The sequence below is a fragment of the Chanodichthys erythropterus genome, chromosome 18 (genome assembly GCF_024489055.1).
Source record: "Chanodichthys erythropterus isolate Z2021 chromosome 18, ASM2448905v1, whole genome shotgun sequence".
Classification (NCBI taxonomy): domain Eukaryota; kingdom Metazoa; phylum Chordata; class Actinopteri; order Cypriniformes; family Xenocyprididae; genus Chanodichthys; species Chanodichthys erythropterus.
Window position 1 is genome coordinate 24,264,512 of NC_090238.1, and position 22,452 is coordinate 24,286,963.

The 22,452-nt window shown below is 37.4% G+C and overlaps 2 protein-coding genes across 7 annotated transcripts in view; one reads left to right on the plus strand and one right to left on the minus strand.

Moving 5' to 3' along the window:
- evla (Enah/Vasp-like a) overlaps positions 1–12,076 on the plus strand; it is a 43,331-nt gene extending 31,255 nt beyond the window's left edge. For 2 of the 6 annotated variants that reach the window (XM_067368314.1, XM_067368313.1), the window contains exons 5-14: positions 368–429; positions 1,441–2,229; positions 3,998–4,242; positions 4,352–4,455; positions 4,552–4,588; positions 4,721–4,763; positions 9,452–9,512; positions 10,367–10,427; positions 10,524–10,581; positions 10,668–12,072. In XM_067368314.1, coding sequence (XP_067224415.1) covers positions 368–429; positions 1,441–2,229; positions 3,998–4,242; positions 4,352–4,455; positions 4,552–4,588; positions 4,721–4,763; positions 9,452–9,512; positions 10,367–10,427; positions 10,524–10,581; positions 10,668–10,705 — 1,498 coding nt within the window. In that variant the 3' untranslated portion in view covers positions 10,706–12,072. Of the gene's footprint in view, positions 1–367; positions 430–1,440; positions 2,773–3,997; positions 4,243–4,351; positions 4,456–4,551; positions 4,589–4,720; positions 4,764–9,451; positions 9,513–10,366; positions 10,428–10,523; positions 10,582–10,667 lie in introns of those variants that run through there. The other 4 variants (XM_067368315.1, XM_067368317.1, XR_010892555.1 and 1 more) reach the window with 4 other exon arrangements.
- A 77-nt stretch (positions 12,077–12,153) lies between these two features.
- On the minus strand, positions 12,154–18,377 carry degs2 (delta(4)-desaturase, sphingolipid 2). Its single transcript, XM_067368318.1, has 3 exons — positions 18,245–18,377; positions 13,929–14,671; positions 12,154–12,974 (listed from the first exon to the last, which is right to left on the minus strand). Exons 1-3 carry the CDS (start codon positions 18,324–18,326, stop codon positions 12,831–12,833), a joined length of 969 nt encoding a protein of 322 aa, XP_067224419.1. The 5' UTR covers positions 18,327–18,377; the 3' UTR covers positions 12,154–12,830.
- Positions 18,378–22,452: the final 4,075 nt, after the last annotated feature.

Genomic DNA, 22,452 nt, shown 5'->3' on the forward strand with positions numbered 1-22,452 from the left:
AAATCAAAACTGAATTTTCATTTAGTGCCACTACAGTCAATGAAATGACACACATTACTTTTAACATTACAGGTCAAAGTGTGCTCAGTGTATTTACTGTTTTTTCAATTCATTGGTTTTACACTCAGTATTTTTCACATATTGCTGTCATGAAAGATTGAGTACATTTCTGAACTGCTGTCATGACATGAAGTCTAGATTGTGCCATCTAGTGGTCAAATGCAAACCTGCAATCTAGCATTTTTAAAATTTAATGAGCAAAACATGACAAGCGTGAGCACACATAAATGTGTATTTTCCAGTGCGCATGTCAGTAAGCAGTTCATACAGTGGATTGAGAGTGTTTAGATTTCATATTTGTTTCTAGACAAATGATGGACCAGCATCAGATGCAGATGGAAAGGGAACGACGAACATCTGGCTCTGCAGGTAGGCTAAGGATGCCACATCACTGTGAAATATGATATGAGACTACATACTGTGCAATTAAAACACACATACACACACACTCGTAAAACCACCACAGAGTTACCCTGCAGGCTTTATTGTCTGCTTGGACAAATGTTAACACTGAGAAATATCAAATTCCCTGGCTGGAGAATAGATCCTTATTTCAAACAACACACACTGCCCATCCTCTATCATACACACACGCTCTCTTTCTGTTTCAGCACCTGCTTAAGCATTAATCAGTTCAAGACAGTTGTTTTTCACTATGCCATAAGCAGCATTTGTGAGTTCTGTTTTGGTGAATCTCATGAAACATGTCAAGAACATGTTGAAATCATTTTGCTTGAAGAAAATTAAGCCTGTTGTAGGACAATTAAGATTTCTTTGTTCATTATTTCATGATAATTAATCCAGATCTCACTTTAATTTCTGCAAAATTTTCATTAATGCAATATATATATATATGTTTAGTATTATTTATTTAGTTATTAAAATTGTGAAATAATGTCTGTAATTGATGTACTCAGTTGAAAAAAATAGGTTCAAGTACTTTTATTAATTTTAGTACTTTTGTATCACAGTAATGTGAATCTGAATCACCTTTGAGAATAACTAATATTGTTAAAACAAATCTCAAAAGTAAAATATACACATCCATTATTGTAATGAAAATTTTGGAGGGGGTATTTACAGTAATTGTCATGAAAATAGAGTTACAATGAAACAAAATCTTGGTCATAAAATATGCTTAATTTTCTATTATTTCTCCATTTTTTTAATTTTTCTGAAATCTGACCTACATGTAGATGTTTTTGTGAGATTCACCTGTAGCATACAACGTGCTTTAAAAATCTTATATTTTGCTCACATTTCATCATTCTTTTTCAGTTGCTTTGTACAGTTTGATGCTTGATTTTCGTCACTCTCACATTTTCTCTCTTTTCGTTTGTCATTTGTGTTGAACCGTTTGTCTCTTTCTCTGTTTCTTAGTCTCCACCCTTCAGTTTAAAGTGTCAGCATCTGCCTCTCAGTCCGAAACCGCTCTGCATGACCTCAGACAGTATCGGGCTAACACTCTCCCCCCTTCCTATGCTCACCTTAACCCCACGCCACCTTCCTCCCACACCTCCTCTTCCTCCCAGGAACGGGAGAGCGGCTACCGTACGGTGGACTCCCCTCAAAAAAAGGCCCAGCAGCTTTCCCAGCTTTCCACCTCTCTGGCTTCTGCTTTCTCCCCCGTACAGCCAGGAGTCGCCCCTCCACCTCGCAATGTCAAGCAAATCCCTCTTTCTCCTCCAACAGCCCAATTGGACCCCAAACACGCCACTTGGTCCTCCGCCCACATGTATGCCCCATTACCCGCTACATCGGCCCCCGTTGTAATGGCAGTGCCAGTCAAACAACCTGCCCTGCCTGTCGCTCTCCCCCTGCCACCCCTAAACAACGGCCCAACCTGTGGCCCCAAAGCTCCCGCTAACTCTTCCCACTTGGTGCCTGTAACACACCACCAGCAGTCATCCAATGGCCAGGCAGAGGAGTACTACCCATACCAAAACCCTCCTACGCAGGTCACCTCCGGAGCAGTACTGCACCCACAGTATCCCATGCAAGAATCGTCCTGCCCCCTACCCCCTCTCATTGGCCAGCCCATCCAAGGCCCCGCCCTCCACCCGCAGCAGCTATACCAGGCCACACCCCCTTTCGACACCACACCCACCTCTCACACCACGCCCAAGACGTCTCCTTCGCCTGTTTATCAGAACGCCACAGCGTCCAGCAGTAAGTATTTCAGACTGCCTCCCATCAGCTGCCCCCTCCGTAATTAGTTGCCCACCACCAAAAGACTTCACACACCTGTCCAGTGGAATTGGGCTGATGACATGCTGATCTCAAAAGCTGTCCAAAGAGAACAGTACAGTCTTTGTACTGAAACCATATGCAAATAATGGCCCATCAGCATTGTCAGTGAGGCTGTTGACTTTTGTACATGTGTTATACGACAAAATCACAGCAGCTCATTTGAACAAATGGCAGCTGCCTCACCTTCTTTGTTCTGAATAGAGGAAGGATGATTTAAGATTTTAAGGTAAACATTCATCTACATCACAGTGATGTTCATCTGTGTTTGCTAAAAGGTGATTTGTTCGTATTGTTTAAGCGATGCGTCACACTTTAAACTAACCCCATGTTCCTTTTTTTTTCTCAGAGCTTTTGTTCTTTGCAGATCATAAAAGTGAAATGTGTCAGTTGTTTGATGTTAAAACGGTTGGTTAACAATAAGATGGGGCTCAACAAGGGAGAATTGGGCCATTTGACAGACCAGTCGTTTGTTCTTTCTTTTGTTCATTTTGTTCATGTTCATTGTTGTACATCCACTTTGCAAATTTAAATGCTTGGTTTTCTGTGATGTATTAAAATTCAAATTCTGCTGATTTGTCAAGTTAATATTATCTAGCTGGCTGACATAAATAAAGTTTAGTCAAATTTGCAGAAATGCCTTGCAGGCATCAGAATTTTTTTTTTTTTTTTTTTTTTTTTTTTTTTTTTGAAAACTACAAAACAATCAGAATTGTATTGCATGCCATTGTTTTTCAGCAGTGTGTTTGTGAATTTGCTTATGAAATTATTTTCATACAGAAACAATATTCACTATGTGAAAGTTGGGGGACAGTAAGATTTTTATTTTTATATTTTTTAAGTCTCTTATGCTTACAGAGGCTGCATTTATTTGATCAAAAACAGTTATAAAAAGTAATATTGTGAAATATTATTAGAATTTGAATATATTTTAAAATATAATTTGTTCCTTTAATTTAAAGCTGTATTTTCAGCATCATTCAGTCTTTAGTGTCACATGATCCTTCAGAAATCATTCTGATTGCCTGATTTTCTGCTGAAGAAACATTTCTTATTATTATCAATGTTGAAAACAGTTGTACTGGTTAGTGTTTCTGTGGATTTTTATTTTATTTTTTATATTCTTATGTATTGTTTAATACATTTTAAGCATCCTTGCTGAATAAAAGTATTTATTTATTTCCAAAAAAAAAAAAAAATCTTACTGACCCCTCACTTTTGAACAGTAGTGTATGTTTAAGAAACATATTGATAATTTAATGATTTATAATTTAATGAAAAATGTAAACAAACAAACAAACAAACAAGCAAACAAAAAAACCTGCAGCTAAAAATAAGACTTTGTCATTCTTTTGGAAGAACTGGCCGGGGTAATAAATTGAAAGTACCAGCCTGACTGAGTCAGTAGTATCCTTACTGCTGAGTCTATTTATAGGTTTATTTCCCCAAAAACTGTAAACACTGTGGTGCTATCAGAATATTTGCAGTGTTTGTATCTGTTTTTGTGACCAATAGCAGATGGTTGGAACCAGAAACCTGTTTGCAATTCCGGTTTCTACAATTTCAACGTAAACACTTCACCTTTAAGTCAACACAAATGTTCACTTTTGCAGTCTATTTCATTTCAATGAATATGTAATGAAGCACTCAGTCTAGAATACAACAGTAATTCTTTTATTTCTTCCAACAGGTCCTCCCATCCCACCGGGTCATCCCTCCATGCTCTCATCCACCCCTCCCATTCACCCCCCTACCTCAGCATCCATGGCGGGTCCACCAGCCCCTCCGCCCCCTCCTGGGCCACCACCACCAGGGCCTCCACCACCCGCCACAGGGCCCCCTCCTGCCCCACCTCCACTGCCGGCTGGTGGAGGTCCTGCTCCGGCAGGCCTGGCTGCAGCTCTGGCTGGTGCCAAGCTGCGTAAAGTTCAACGGGTATCTATCCCAAACTTTCCTGGACCTCAGCATGTTTCACATAAATTCTTTTTTTATGCAGTAAGTGCAATAAGGGTGTCCTGATTAATCCATGTTTTATCTTCTCTAGCCGGAAGAAAGCAGTAGCAAAAACGATGCCAATCGCTCTAGTGGTGGCAGTGGAGGGGGTGGAGAGGGTCTCATGCAGGAAATGAATGCCCTTTTAGCAAGGAGGTCAGACCACATCCATTTCCTGTCTCTTTTTCATAACTAATGATGCATGACTTGTGGTTATACAAATTTTGATTGTTAAATATGGTCATTCTGTAGGAGGAAGGCCTCAGAGAAACCAGAAGACAGTCAAAATGTATGATTTTTGTACACTATTCAATTAAACACACATTGATTGCATAATTCTTAATGTTTGATTATTGTATTGTTATTATTCTGTGATTATTCTTATATCACATCACATCAGTCTGATATTTCCTTCTTGCAGGAGGATTCTAATGGATCCCCTTCCTCCCGTGGACAAAATTCAGGTGTTTTTTCTTTTATTACAAAATCTATTTTTTGTTGATTTTGGGGTCAGTAAGATTTTTTTAACGTTTTTAAAACACTAAAACAATGCTTCTTTTTTAATCAAAATACAGTAAAAAGAGGAATATTGTAAAATAGTATTAAGATTTAAAGTAACTCTTTTCTGTTTTAATATATTTTTTAAATCAAATTTATTTCTGCGATGGCAAAGCTGAGTTTTCAGCAGTCTTCAGTGTCACGGGATTCTTTAGAAATCATTCTAATATGCTGGTTTTGGACCTGCGTGAAGTTGGCCCCCTACCCAACGCAAAACGTCAGCAAAATAGTCTCTAAAAAATGTTGTTTGTGCTGCTTTGGTTTTTTAGATATTACAAAAATATTTATAGGTCATTCTGAGGTCTACCAGTCACCCCCCAAAATGTTCCAAATTGTCACTCAGTCCCCCACATGCTCTAAATTCACCCCACATAGTCTTATTTGTGCTTTGTTTGTGCTGGTTTGTGCCAGTGAAATTTTCATTTGTGCTGCTTCGGTTTTTAAAATATAAAAAAAAACATTTATAGGTCATTCTGAGGTCAGTCAGCCCACCACATGCTCCAGATTCACCCCAAATAGTCTTGTTTGTTTGTTCTTCGTTCATTCATTCATTCATTTTGTTCCACTTATCCGGGGCCGGGTCGCGGGGGCAGCAGTCTAAGCAGAGACGCCCAGACTTCCCTCTCCCCAGACACTTCCTCCAGCTCTTCCGGGGGAATTCCAAGGCGTTCCCAGGCCAGCCGAGAGACATAGTCCCTCCAGCGTGTCCCAGGTCTTCCCCGGGGCCTCCTCCTGGTGGGACATGCCCGGAACACCTCGCCAGGGAGGCGTCCAAGAGGCATCCGGAACAGATGCCCGAGCCACCTCAGCTGGCTCCTCTCGATGTGGAGGAGCAGCGGCTCTACTCTGAGCTCCTCCCGAGTGACCGAGCTCCTCACCCTATCTCTAAGGGAGCGTCCAGCCACCCTACGGAGGAAGCTCATTTCGACCGCCTGTATCCGGGATCTCATTCTTTCGGTCATGACCCAAAGCTCATGACCATAGGTGAGAGTTGGAATGTAGATTGACCGGTAAATCGAGAGCTTCGCCTCACGGCTCAGCTCCTTCTTCTCCACGACGGACCAGTACATCGACCGCATTACTGCAGAAGCTGCACCGATCCGCCTGTCAATCTCCCGTTCCGTCCTTCCCTCACTCGTGAACAAGACTCCAAGATACTTAAACTCCTCCACTTGAGGCAGGACTACTCCACCAACCTGAAGGGGGCAAGCCACCCTTTTCCGGCTGAGAACCATGGCTTCGGACTTGGAGGTGCTGATTCTCATCCCAGCCAGTTCACACTCGGCTGCAAACAGTCCCAGTGCGCGCTGAAGGTCCTGGTTTGATGGAGCCAACAGGACAACATCATCTGCAAAAAGCAGTGACGAAATCCTATGGTCCCCAAACCAAACTCCCTCCAGCCCCTGGCTGCACCTAGAAATCCTGTCCATAAAAATAATGAACAGGACAGGTGACAAAGGGCAGCCCTGCCGGAGTCCAACACGCACCGGGAACAGGTCTGACTTACTGACAGCAATGCGAACCAAGCTCCTGCTCTGGTCGTACAGGGATCGGACAGCCCTTAGCAGGAGGCCCCGGACCCCATACTCCCAGAGCACCCCCCACAGAGTGCCACGAGGGACACGGTCAAATGCCTTCTCCAAATCCACAAAGCACATGTGGACTGTTTGGGCAAACTCCCATGAACCCTCCAACACCCTGAAGAGGGTATAGAGCTGGTCCAGTGTTCCACGACTGGGACGAAAACTGCATTGTTCCTCCTGGATCCGATGTTCGACTATCGGCCGAATTCTCCTCTCCAGTACCCTGGCATAGACTTTTCCAGGGAGGCTTAGGAGTGTGATCCCCCTGTAGTTGGAACAACACACCCTCCGTGTTCTTCATTTGTGCCGTTCTTTGTTTGTACCGTAAAAACATTTGTTTGTGCTGCTTCGGTTTTTTAGATATTAAAATAATATTTATAAATTTTCAGGTCACCAGCTCCCCACATGCTCCAAATTCAGCCAAAATAGTCTCAATGGTTTGTGCTTTGTTTGTGCTGGTGAAATTTTCGTTTGTGCTGCTTCGGTTTTTAAAATATTAAAAGAATTGGCTATTCATTCTGAGGTCACTCAACCTCCCACATGCTCCAAATTCACCCCAAACAGTCACAATTGTTTCATTTGTGCTTTGTTTGTGCCAATAAAAGTTTAGTTTGTGCTGCTTCGGTTTTTAAAATATTAGACATTGATTGCATTGAATTGAATGACACTGAACGGCTGCAAATGCAAATCGCAAATGAGCATGTTAGCCTACTCATAGTATTAGGCTATATACCAAAGCCTATACATTTAACAGAAATAGTACAAGCAATGTAATTTCAAATTCAGTCTCTGTTTGATTTCCTCCTTCTCAGTGACAAGCGCGTGTCAGAAACGGAAAGTTGTGCAGCATCAATCCGTGTAATTCCTTCAATTAATTAGCCTACATTGGGAAAAAAATACTTATTTAATTGTCTAACAAAACCAAAAGGAAAAAACAAATAAAGATATTTGTTTAATTTGATTTTCTACTTAAAAAGAAATATATTTTTTGTATATAAAAAACTGAAAAATGAGCCTTAAGAGGTTTTTCGTATTTTTGGTTCTTGGGTAAAACATTAGTTTATGCTTTAATATTTGTTTCGAATGTGTTGGCAGCCCCTAAAATACCCCTTTTGGCTTTATGTGATCTAAAACAACATTGAGGAATTTTTATTTTATTTATTTGTAATATTTTATTCTTAAAAGGCCTATTTAAGAAAAACCTCAGATGCAACATGTTTCACTCACTATTACAAGCAGAATTAAAAAAAAAACAAAAAAAAACAACAACAGAATTTGTGTTTCATGGTAAAAACCCAAAATTTCAGAAAACAATGGAAGGGATCGCGCCGGCGCCTCCGTGGACAAGAGAAGTGTGTTGTTGTGCTCTGCACGAAATGTACATTGGCAAGAAATATATAAAACAACCAAACAGAAAAATTTCAACTAATTTGCAGAGTACATCAGATGAACTGCGTGATTTTCTGTGACGATTCCATATTTCTTTTTAAATATGAAACTGTTATTCTTGGTTTTATATATTATGAGATAAAAGAGTCAGATGTTTTTTATTTAATCAATCTTATTTCGTTTTTAGCTAAGTATTTTATATACACAAGTGTAAAGTAAGTAGGCTAAGAGTAAACATTTCTTTAACCTTTTACTTAAAATAACCTATATAATTTCTGATTCTTCAAATAATTTTCTAATAAGAAAGCTGTGAAAACTATAAAGGTGGAGCAGCGCTCACAGCATGAACTAAGACAGATAGATAATCACGTTTGAAAAGACAAGCAATAAGATTACAGGCTAAGGATGATCCGGACAGCTGATAGCATGACAAGGATATTGAGTGAGCATGCATGAGCCGAGTGAAGCAGCACAAATGAAAATTTCACCCGCACAAACGAAGCACAAACAAACAATTTGGGGTGAATTTGGAGCATGTGGGGGGCTGAGTGACCCCAGAATGACCTATACATTTTCTTTTAATATTTTAAAAACCGAAGCAGCACAAACAAAACAAACAAGACTATTTGGGGTGAATTTGGAGCACAAACAATTGAGACTATTTTGCCAACATTTTGCGTTGGGTGGGGGGCCAACTTCATGCAGGTCTGATACCATCCTCAACAAACATTTTATTATCATTATCGTTGAAAACAGAGTGCTTTTTTGAAGAACAGAAAGTTCAAAAGCACTGTATTTAGTTGTAATAGTGTAAAAGTCTGTACTGTCAATTTTGGCCCTGTTTACACCTGGTATTAAGATGTGTTTTGGTCAACCGGATCACAAGTAAATGAGGGAGACATATACCCTGGTGTTTTAATCCATCTCTTTCATCTACTTTCGACCACTTCTGTCCTGATTTCTTCGAGGGGTGGATCTTTGAGTGGGTAATTGTATGAGATTTTTCAGATCTTTCGATTTAATGGACAAAATAAGCTTACATATGAACACGACCGAAACACTGAAAAACATACAGAGAGCAGCAGCATTCGTTTACGCACTAATATTCGCAAAGACCACATGAACGTGGTGACCAATCTTGGGTCTCCAGCTGACAAAGTCTATATCCTGTCTGTCTAGCAAGCTTTCCATAATGTTTACACATTAGGTCAGCAGGCAGAGAGTAGGCTGTCTATAAAAATGATTCGAATTTTAATGGTAAAATACTGTAAAAATGTTACGTAAAAAAAAAAATTTTTGTTTAACAGAAAGTTAATCCGGTCTAATGCGTTTTTGACTACCTCTGGAAGTGGTCAAAAGTGGACAAGCTCAAAACATTTTAGTTTACACCTGTCATTGGTGACCGAAACGCATCTTAATAACAGGTGTAAACAGGGCCTTTGATCAATTGAATGTGTTGTTGCTGAATAAAAGTATTAATTTCTTTCAAAATAAATCCTACTGAACCGCATGTATTTGTAAAGAGAAAATTGTAAAGAAAATTAACATACAAAAATATATTATAAGGTGTATGGAGGTTTGGTGAGCAAAATAATCATCCATTATTTAAATGTTCTTCCTAGATCCTGTGAAGAAGCCATGGGAACGAGCAAACTCTGCAGACAAGTCTTCAGCTGTGTCAAGGTATGTTTTAACAGATTTATGGTGCAGTAAACATTTAATTTTTCTTTGTCTCCTGACTTAACACTTTACAATAAGGTTCATTAGTTAAACAATAGTTAATCTATTAACTAACATGAACTAACCATGAGCAATACATTTGTTACTGTATTTACTAATCTTTGTTAATGTTAGTTAATGGAAATTCAGTTTTTCATTGTTTGTTCATTTTAGTTCACAGCGCATTAACTAATGTTAACAAGATTTTAATAATATATTAGTAAATGTTGAAATTAACATTAACAAAGATTAATAAATTCTGTATAAGTGCAGTTCATTATTAGTTCATGTTAACTAATGTAGTTAACTAATGTTAACTAATGAACCATATTGTAAAGTGTTACCGTTTCTTGTTATTTTATAACATGCGGTTCCTTTTAATATTGACATTCGTTGAGGCATTCCAAGATGGATTGCACCAGAGTACTGAAGTGATTGAGTTTATCAACTTTAGGGTTTGCATACGTGAGTAAATGCCTCGGTTGTCAACACAAATGTTCAAGTTAAGGAAGTAAAGCACGGGGCAACATGAGCTTGGAATGACCTAAATGCAAACAAAGCTGGTTCTGCTTGCTTTCTGAAAACTGCAAAATGCAGGTTTTATGTTTTGTGTAAGCTAGCATTGAGTGTTTGTGTAAACACACAAAAAATGACCTCTTTGAACTCTGAAAATGAACCCTTTATAAAAACTGAGATTACATCAGAAAGCCATGTTAATTTTTAATATATCCAGAATTTTTTTTACAGCAAACATGACTTTCAGGTAAAATTTTGATCATTCAAATTGTATTTAAACATTTATGATGGACATTATACAGGGCAAAACCAATCGGAAGCACCAGTGATGCAGAATCATTTGACTTTGACAGAATGAAACAGGTTAGTTCAGAATATCATTCAGAAAGTATTATCACTGTGCAGAAAATGAAGACGGACTGGTCTGCTAACTATTATAAAATCTGTTGTGTTCAAAAGGAGATCTTGGAGGAGGTTGTGCGAGAATTGCAGAAAGTAAAAGAAGAAATCATTGATGGTAAGTTTTGGGGGAACAGTGAGATATTTAAAACAAATGTGTACATATCTTTTCAGAATATTTACATGTTTTTCTCTTTCTTTTAGCCATTAGAAGGGAACTGCTGAGAATTGGCTCCACATAGTCTTATGAAATTTTAATGACGACGACTGATAATGACTGAAGGTTCGGGGAAGTACAGGAACGCGCACTTGAAAACCTTCTCGCAGCATGTCTGCAATGGTACGGAAAATTCAGTTGCAGAAATGTTGTGCAGAAACAAGGAATTACTGAGAAGGACAAGGAAAGCTGAGAAACAGAAGGAATTGGAGTGATGGATTGAGTGAGTGAGTGAGTGAGGGAGTGTGTGTATGGATGAGCAGATGGAAATATAGACCTTCACACTGAATTTTCTATTTCCTCCAGTATGAACGTTGAGACAGTCCACTGTGCAGCTTACTGCGCTCGCTCTTTCAAGTCTTAAAGTCAACAAGTTGGAAATTAATGAAGATATTTTTGTTTTCTAAGTTTATATTGTTTCATCGGTCATTGTTATTATTGTTAAGAATTGTATTATATTAAATGAAAGAGAGACAACGTTGCACGACAGTTATTGTCAGCCTTTTATATTTTATATTACTGCTCTTAATCATTGGGTTTAATAAGTACAAACTCTGCACATTTGTGCTAGTGAACTGTCAGCAAACTAATATAGTTAAAAGAGTTTGAGACATTTTGGTGGTTGTTGTTGTTTTTTTGGCCAAAGCTGGGGCATCATTTATAAAATGTGCGTACGCTTAAATCCACACCAACATTCACAGATTTATATAAACGGTCTTTGACGTGGAAAAGTGCTTAGGGCCCCATCAGGTTCTAAGCAGGCGTTCGCACTGCCTTGTGGCAGAGAGTCTGCAGGTATATGGAAATCTAAGTAATTCTTTCCACTCTCCACTCTCTGTTTGACTGGTGCTCTTTTATATGTTAATGATATTAATTAGGGGGCGTTTGCAGGGCAGAGATCTAAAACCATTCAGCTGCTCACAATTTCAAGATCATTTGTGATTTTATAGATTTCACATTTGGAAGAGAGTATTATTGTGCGTACGTTTTCTGAATCACACGTACGCACATTTGAGAATGATCTTAGATTAAACGTAGGATGGTTTCTACGCAACATTTTATAAAAGAGGCCCCAGAGGTTCACTAGAACTTTGATTTAAACTAATTTGGAGGTATGAGGTTAAATATAGACACTCTTTTAGTGAGCTCAAGAGATGGACATGGAAAAAAAATATATATATATACACAAACAACAATGTGAGGTGAATTGAAAGAATTGGGTGAAATGTTTGATTGTGCAATGTATCCTGGTTTAATTAGGTTGATCCTGATTTTAAAAGTTGTTGATATTTCACAAAAATTAAAATTAAATTAATCACATGGTGAGAGTGTGAGATTGATGGAATTAAAAGACCTTTAAAAGCTTTTCCCCCTTTAAATAAAAAAAAAAAAAGTCTTGTCTTATGCTTCTATAAAAATGTTGCATTTTCATTGAAAATTCAACAAATCTGTCTGCCATTATTCAGATTCATCTTGTAAGAGAATTTTATTGAACTACAGTGTGCTGAACAAATATATTCCACAGCATATTTATCACAGTGGTGTTCAGAGTTAAACTGTCACAGTGCAAACGACAGAACATATGAAACACAATTTAAAGACTCTTCTAGTTACACAACAATGCACAAAATATTAGATTTTCAAAAAGGCCTCACTGATGAAAAGGAATTTCATATCTGCTTAAACTCACATTTCTTCTTAGCACTTCTTTCCTCAGGTACATCTTAACTGGCATCTCAGAAGTTGAGTATATTTGAGTGACTTGGCAATGATACAAAAAACAACTGCATTCATTTTGTTCATATATATACACCATAAGAACAACATCAGAATCTAATACAAAGTTTCACGTCTTGGGTAAGAATTAATGTATGGAAATATTTTGAGAAGGTTAACTGGGCTTTGATACGCCGAAATAGTAAATTACAAATCGTGTAACATGGTCCCAGTTGCAGGGAATGTGAAGTAATAGTTTGGATATTGTTCAAATGGATCTCTATGATGAAATGCCGTGACAGAATGAAGAGGTTTGCAGGTTCATGTGTGAAAAGGTTTGTTCCTTTGCAACTAATAGCCTGCAAGTGCCAGTTATGTTACATTTGCAGATCTGTGTATTACTCTTTGGTTAGATCAGTAGTCTAATACCCAATTTATTCCTTTTTGCCAAGTTTGTACTGTCTCTTGATTCTGGCATAGGGACCGATGGTGTCATCAAATACAAAGTCCCAGAGCACTCGCATCCAGGAAGTGTGTTGAGGGAGTGAGTCATAGTACTCTGCTGCAATCCTCTTGACCTGTAAAATGAGAAAGATGCATAAATAAATCAGAAATATTACTTACTAAATTTCTATTTATATACTTTGTATGACATGCATTATGTGAACCAAGAAATATGAATGAAGAATAATGCAGCTAGAATGTATAGTGTAGATGAAGCGCTGGTTTCCTGTCTCTAGTGCTAACATACTTAATGGTTTAAACATTAACAGACACAATGTACTGCATAAGCAATCAGTTTACAGACATGCCTTGGTTCTTTTTCACTGAAAGTGTGATTTCTGTAAGCTATGAACACAATTAAACTGTCTTCATGGACACTGATGAAGAATGAAAAAGAGTTTAGCAAATATTTGTCTTTCTAGTTCGTATCAAAATGCCAAATGTCACATTCTTCCTCTTAATCAGTAACTGTCAAAATCAATACAGAGCATTACATTGCTATGACGTCTCCACTTGAGCTCTAGCCTGAAAAGTAAACTTATTTAGATTTAAAAATCTGGTCTCCTTCTGTTAATGGCAGCTTATTTTCATAGTGGACCACATCTATAAGCTTATGCGTAAAGAATATCATATAAGAATCTCTTATATGAGTGAGAAAAACCAAGGTAGCAACTCTATATACAGTATATGCCTATTGGATAAGTGTCAGTTTAAATACAATATAGGTTATCAGCCAATATTGGCATCTTTTACAATATCAGTAAGTATTGGATATTGAATTTCCTTTGTTTTTATATTTATATCCCCTTTGCCATCATCTAACCTTCATCATCACTGAATTAATATTCAATATTGAATATTCATGAATGATTTTCATTGTGTACATTATAATGATGCGAATTTGATTTTTAGAGTGCAAAAGCGACGTAAAAAAGTATACATTTTAATATCTACCATAGTTATCAGCTTATATCATAATTTGAATATTGTGCATCCCTATAAATAATGGAATACAGCCAAACTCGTACCTCAGGTAATTTGCTGCCAGGAATGCTGGGGAAATCATGGTGCTCCATATGATATCCCACATTGAAGGTTATCAAGTTGAGAGGGCCATAATAAGAGTAGGTTTCATGACCTTTCATAAACATGTAGTGTTCAGCAATGAAATGTCCAGAGATGGGATGCAGGCCCATGCACAGAATAGAGCCAGCAATAAGATAAACTATAGGCTTGAGACCCCAAAAATAGTAGATGATAATATCTACCACGAACTGCACGACTGCATTCAGCATCTCCAACCTGGTCACAGGCTTGGGGTTCACGACCAAGGGACGGAGCGCGTAGAACAAAGGCTGGAGAAAGAGCCAGAGCACCTTCCTGGCTGGGGTGCAGAAGAACCAGCCCTCAAGGTCGGTCGGAATATCCACGTCCAAGCCATCTCCTCCAAGATACCGATGGTGGTCGATGTGGTACTTCTTGAAGGATGCCGAGTAAGGCAAGCCAATGGGGAGATTGGCGAACATGGCAAACCAGCGGTTCCAGCGCGCCTTTTTAGTGCCAAAGGCCACGTTGTGTGAAATGTCATGGATGGCGAGGGTCAGAGAGTGGTTGATGCAGCCACCGAATGCGTACGCCCAAAACAACACCCACTTCCAGGAGAGCTCGTGAACCATGTAACAGGCCAGCAGCTGGGTGAGTACCATCCCTGACACAACCCACTTCAGCTGGGGGTCATGACCCATCAAAGACTTGATTTCAGGATACTTTGCTGAAGAGAGAGAACAATGTCAAGATCAAAATAGTTTAAACAGTAAAAAAGCTACATTTTTTATTATTATCGTTTATATACACAAACGTGTGTGTGTATATATACACACATATGATCTGAATTGTATCACTAAAGAGATTTGAGATGACCAAATGGCCACAAAAATACATCTTTGAGGGAAATTTGTTATAATGTCAGCAGAAAGAGAGTGATACGAGAGACATCAAACTACCAGTGTCTTGTTAAAGGGTTAGCTCACCCCAAAATTAACATTGTCATTAATTACTCATTTGTTTCGAATTAGTGGTTTGGAGCGTGAATCAAACTGCCACATGAACAGTCACATGAACCATTGAAATTTCGAAACACTTATGACATAAAGAAGCCTTGTTTACTGAAATCATGTGATTTTGGTGCTCTGAATCACTGATTCGAAACAAAAGATTAGTAAAGCTTCGAAGCTTCATGAAGCAATGTTTTGAAATCGCCCATCACTAGATATTGTGGAATAAAGTCATTATTTTGTTATTTTTGGCACAAAAAGTATTGTCGTCGCTTAATAATATTAAAGTTGAACCACTGCAGTCACATGAACTGTTTTAAATATGTTTTTAGTAGCTTTCAGGGCATTGAAAAATTGTTCTTGTTGGCAATGCAGGCCTCACTAAGTCATCGTATTTTCTAAAAATATCTTAATTTGTGTTCTGAAGATGAACGAAGGTCTTACGGGTGTGAAACGTGTCGTGGAAATTCTCAATTTTAACATTAAAAATCTGAGGATTTTTTTTTTTTTTTTCTAAAAAACACAAGCAACATCCTTTTCCATTACAGTCCCTATATTGACAGCAATAGAGAAAAAATCCTTCAAAAGGATATAAACTGTTGTTTGAGCTTTTGAAATTAGTTTCTTGTTACAGGGATTATTATAGATTTTTATTGAAGTCTTATTCATGTTTAAGGATGTGTTGTACTTGAAATTAAGCCTTCACAACCTAATTAAATTAACACTTGAAATAATTATGCTTATATTTTTTAAATTAAGATATTATCATAGTAACATCTTAATTCGATGTTATTAACAAACATCTTAAAAGGTCATGTTATTTATACTTAGCATTGCAAAAAATTGCAGTTGCTAGTAGTAACCTATTAAACATGTTAAGGCACTATGTTGTGTAGGTAGTCAACTTATTAGCAATTCTCCCCACATGGGAGATGCTCCCCTGACAGTGTGCCTTTTTAATTAGTAGATTTGTTTACCCTACTAATGTTCTGTTTATCATCCACTGCTGCAGAATATTTAAGTTCTACAAACATCCATTTCACAGTAACCACTTTCACCTGTACAATTACATGTGACCTGCATGCAAATCTGCCATAACACCTTTTTTTTCCATGCAATTTGCATAATGTCTGTATGCAAACTGTTCATATTGCTAGGTTTTCAACTGGTTTATGCTCAAGTGAATGGTAACATGTGAATCATATTTTGTTTTTTTATCTAGGGCTAATACAGTCACAAGCAGTGATAATCATGAAATGGGCACCATTAAACATGGACATGTTCTTGGTTTCAGTTCCACATGTCAAATTATCTGTGTATTTGTTTTGCCTTTGCATTTTACATATGTCAAACAAATGGCGCTGACAAAACATGCAGGTGTACACATGCAGTTAAAGATTGATGGATGCGCCTTTTCCTGCCTCTTATGTCTCTACTGTAATCTGGACAAGATCACACCTGTCATGGCTTATTGTCACATAAATGAACAAACAGGTTTATTCTGAACAAAGTGTTTGTGTTTTGGCTTCGGTAAGTTGTATTCAAGCCTCAAGTATTCAAACCTGAATTCAGTGTTTCTGAACACTGGACAAGTTCATCCATGTAATGAGTAACCAGATACCATAAAATGTGTAAATAAAGGTACCACAAACTCCACTCCCAGATGCTATTACAATCCAAAGTCATGTTTTGCCATGAAAATAATAACTAAGCTAAACAAGAATAATTTAAAGACCGATTTGCATTGCACTGACACCAATAATTTTTAACACCAAATTTTTCTGTTAATTAAAGCTGCAGTCCGTGATTTTTGGCCCTCTAGCGGTTAATAATCAGAACTGCACGTGTCTTGCGGTAGAACACTGTAGCCGGAGCTACTTTTCTCCATGTATGTCTATGGCGACTCACGCAGTTACTGTGATACTCTGCGGCGGGTCCTACCAGTCTGGTCTGAAATATTCCGAAAATAAACACTTATTATAAGTGTACCATAATGATTCAGGGTAAGACAAAAACATGGTTTGGAAAGTGGATTCATGTTGTACTTTCTCATTATATAATTTAACACAAAAAAAAGTTATGAACAGAAGTTCTAAATATATTGTATAAAAAAATGTACAGTATACAATATTAGAAATATTATATCATATTTTAAAAGCTTTTCATGTTACTGAAAATGTATAAAATATTTTTGTAAAGTTTGTAAATAGTATCAGAGTCATCATCCCTTCTGAAATGGTCCAAAGATGATAGAAGAATACACTATTAATATTTAAAGAGCTTGAGGTGTAAAGCTATCCGTGTGACTTCACAATATCTTATCAATATCAAGAGGTGTTTTTGGGGGGGATAATGGTGGAGAATTACAGTGAAGGGGACGTTCTTACAATGAGGTCTGTTGAAAAAGCATCAACTTTTTAATTCCCTATTTCTCCAAGTTGTTCATAAATGTGTTTTATAGGGGAACTGAGCTTGTGACATGATATCTTTACTGTTATGGTCATAAGACTAGACTGTTGTCATCAAGTAAGACCCATTGCCATAGAGCCAATAATGCCTGGAATCAGTTTACACAAATTACCATCCCCTGAAGCCATTGTCTGTTAGATCCAGGAAAAACACATCTATATGTTTCACCTGTCTACACCTAGGCTGTCTTGTCTAACTAGGCTAACTTAAACTAAACATACAACGAGTGTTTGACCTCAAATACAATTAAAATAAGAGGAGTTAATATTTTGCATATAACACAAGACGACAGAGTACATAAAGGGGGGGGGGGGGGTAAATAAATAAAATAAACATACATAAAAGCACACCCATAATCACGCTGGCTCCCCAGCACACGCTCACTCTTCCGGGGAAGATATGATTTTTTTTTTTTTTTTTTTCTTATATTGGACAATACTTCAAATATAATTTTTTAGAATGTTAAACTAGTTCGGGAAGATGTACATTAGAATTAAAATGTCATTTTAATCGTCCGGATTCTGTATAATCAGTGATTATTTTGAGTAATGCCGTGATAGGCAGTCATGATGAGATAAAGTGCTTCTTGGTAGGCTACACATTTGAGCTATGTATTATATATATATATATATATATATATATATATATTTGTTAACAAGTTATACAACCAGATAACAAAATTGAACACGCTCCCAAATGGTTAAGTGATATTTAAACTCAATTTAAGTCAGTCAGCTGGCCAAAACCACATGACTCCTACAGCAAGTTTAACGAATTCTGCTGACTTACAGTTGTATTTCTGTTATTTGATTTACACTTACCTAATATTTCTTTTCTTCTCCATGTGTGTGGTTGTTCATTATAAACCCATTCAAAGTCCCAGCGTCCAACTGCTTTCCCCATTTTCACACCTGTGTGCTGCTGCTGTAATGCGCTCAGGTGATTCCTCGCTTACTAGACTCGTTTCGGACACGCCCTCTTAGATAAGACAAGTATGGAAGGTGTGCCTGAGAGTCTATAGCCTACCAACGGTAACTAACTTCAACCGAAACCCTAACGAAGTGACGAGATTAAGCTGTCAGAGCAGCCTAGCCCATACAGTTTGCTCTGTCCCAATAAGAAACATTTTGCCACAGACGCAAATCGGTTGACTGTGGAATGTTTGGCAATTTGATTTAAAATATACGCGTGGCAATATATGTATTGTACTGTAAAGGCTAGTTTAAATGTTTTTTCTTTTCTTTTCCCTTTATAAAATACTTCAGCTTTTGTCACAGTCCTGTAATTCTGGTCTAGACAGGTTTACAGTAGGGGTTCAATCTTCAGCTGGCTGGCGGTAGCAGCCACTGACAGGTCACGTGACCTGGTGGCAGCTGCCAGTCTGATTCTGGCATGTCTGTCAGAGGTTCTGGTGGCTGGCAGAGTGTAACACGTTCCTTATATCTCTGTCGCTGCATGGAAAATACATAATTTTATCATTATTAATATAATATTATGACTCTATTCTTTTGTATGGTGGACGTTTTAGATGGGTTTATCTCAATTAAAGCAGTCAAATGACCGTGATCTCAACTGGTGGAAAAATGACGCATAGCCCAGCCGCAGCCACTGCTGAGACGCGAGTATAACGCGCTCTCTAATCAATTTTGCTGCATTGAAATACATAATTTTATTATTATTAATATAATATTATGACTATATTGTTTTGTATGGTGGACGTTTTAGATGGGTTTATCTCAATTAAAGCAGTAAAATGACCGTGATCTCAACTGGTGGAAAAATGACGCATAGCCCAGCCAGCCACTGCTGAGACGCGAGTATAACGCGCTCTCTAATCAATTTTGCTGCATTGAAATACATAATTTTATTATTATTAATATAATATTATGACTATATTGTTTTGTATGGTGGACGTTTTAGATGGGTTTATCTCAATTAAAGCAGTAAAATGACCGTGATCTCAACTGGTGGAAAATGACGCATAGCCCAGCCAGCCACTACTGAGACGCGAGTATAACGCGCTCTCTAATCACTCTCGCTGCATGGAAATACATAATTTTATTATTATTAATATAATATTATGTCTATATTGTTTTGTATTATTGACGTTTTAGATGGGTTTATCTCAATTAAAGCAGTAAAATGACCGTGATCTCAACTGGTGGAAAAATGACGCATAGCCCAGCCAGCCACTGCTGAGACGCGAGTATAACGCGCTCTCTAATAACTCTCGCTGCATGAAATTACATAATTTTATCATTATTAATATAATATTATGACTATATTGTTTTGTATGGTGGACGTTTTAGATGGGTTTATCTCAATTAAAGCAGTAAAATGACCGTGATCTCAACTGGTGGAAAAATGACGCATAGCCCAGCCAGCCACTGCTGAGACGCGAGTATAACGCGCTCTCTAATCAATTTTGCTGCATTGAAATACATAATTTTATTATTATTAATATAATATTATGACTATATTGTTTTGTATGGTGGACGTTTTAGATGGGTTTATCTCAATTAAAGCAGTAAAATGACCGTGATCTCAACTGGTGGAAAATGTCAAATATAACACAGCATGCTTTCGGGGAACATTCTATTATGATTGATTTTCAAAAAATTGAGCTATAAAAGCCTGATGTATAAATATGATGCTCAACAACAAAAACATGCACATACTTTTGAGGTATCATATTTCATACACACATGCACTGGGACTCATGATTTTTATTTATACTGTACAAACTGTACATCCTCCGATATATATATAATTAATGAGAAATGGACAAATAAATGTTACCCAAACGCCTGTTGTTTACATTAACATTAAAAAATGTAAACATGTATTTTATTATTTTTAACATTAAAAAAAGAGTCATGAATAATTAGGTAAATCAAAGTTGCTGCATTCCACAAAATTTTTATCTTACACTTACTTACAAGCTAACACTCAACAACAACTTTTTAAACATGCAAGTCCCCTCCAAATATTGTAAATATGTGAAACATATTTGTGAAACAAGCAGATTTACAGGTGGTCATGTTGCTTATGCTGCCCGTGACCTTAAAAGAAATGAACAAAGTCAATGTATCTAAATATTTACATCAAACACACCTTTTTAAAATGAAATCAAGAAATGAGACCTAAACTTCCCCACAGCCGCTAAAATGATTGTATCCAGATTTAGGATTAATGTTGAGAAAGGGTCGTATTATTAGAATAATTCACATTTTAATTGCCATTTTTATGCTATATATTATTGCATAACTTGTGTTATTACAAAACATAAAATCGTCACAACTATTAGCAGTATGCATACAAATTAGAATGATTTCTTTGGAATGACAGGCAACAGTGGCTGGATGGTTGAGCGTCCAGCAAAGCATAGCAACCAGTTGAGATCACGGTCATTTTACTGCTTTAATTGAGATAAACCCATCTAAAACGTCAATCATACAAAACAATATAGTCATAATATGATATTAATAATGATAAAATTATGTATTTTCATGCAGCGAAAGTGATTAGAGAGCGCGTTATACTCGCGTCTCAGCAGTGGCTGGCTGGGCTATGCGTCATTTTCCACCAGTTGAGATCACGGTCATTTGACTGCTTTAATTGAGATAAACCCATCTAAAACGTCCACCATACAAAAGAATAGAGTCATAATATGATATTAATAATAATAAAACTATGTATTTTCATGCAGAGAGAGTGATTAGAGAACGCGTTATACTCGCGTCTCAGCAGTGGCTGGCTGGGCTATGCGTCATTTTCCACCAGTTGAGATCACGGTCATTTGACTGCTTTAATTGAGATAAACCCATCTAAAACGTGAATTATACAAAAGAATAGAGTCATAAGATTATATTAATAATAATACAATTATGTATTTCCATGCAACGATAGAAATAAGGAACGCGTTACACTCTGCCAGCCACCGCTGACAGACCTGCCAGAATCAAGACTGGCAGCTGCCACCAGCGCCACTGGCAGGTCACGTGACCTGCCAGAATCAGACTGGCAGCTGCCACCAGGTCATGTGACCTGTCAGTGGCTGCTGCCGCCAGCCAGTTGAAGATTGAACCCCCACTCCAGGTTTACGTCACCTTACCGCGAGGGGGCGTTTATTAAAATTCATCATCAATTAGCATAAGGAGGATTTAATAACAGACAAATTTAGATGTAGCCTAATGTGATGGTTGTGTCATTTAATGTATTATAAGGCCTAATGAGAGAAACGAAAATTTAATAAAACGAAACAGATATACACTTCAGTCAGCAATTACTCAATTACTTAGAAGACATTTTAGGGTTCTTTAGAAATAAAATGTTCCAGAAAGTCTGCTTAATCAGTTACCAAAGAAGCATGTCAAAATTATTGGTAAAATAATTTTCACCAAAATAATTTTCTTATCAAGGTGATAAAATGTTGTGTAGCAGAAATGAGTACACCCACTTAAAAGTTAGTAAATAAAACTAAATAAAAAAATTCTGGTGTAAGTATAAGGCAATGTTTGATCAACAGGTAAGTATGTTGAACCAAAACATTTAAAGAGAAGTAATTTCAGTTAAAAGTCTTATATAGCCCACTGAATCATTCTCAGACTTAATGCTGACAACAATGGAAGCACTTGAGAAATGACAGAGACATATTTGTTTAGCACAAAAGAGGACAGTGCTACAAGAGGATTACCAAATCATTGTTTTAAGTGTGAAAATATAGCAAAACAATGGACTTGTGAAAAAATCAGGCTTTCATTTTAAGCTTTCGTTTAGTGATGAGGGATTCTTTTGCTAGACAGAGAGCAGGAGAAATACCAAGCGAGTGTCTCAGAGCCAGAAAAGCTATGAAAAGAGTGACTGTTTATCTCACAGAGTAAGATTCAGCCTGCAGAAATGACATGCCTGGTTATTGTTCTCACTGGAACTACCTACAGCCAAAGCGCAATAAAGTCAGTTAGCCATTTCCAAAGCCCATATTTACAAAATATAGATTATGGGAATCAATACTCTGGTCTCATGAGAC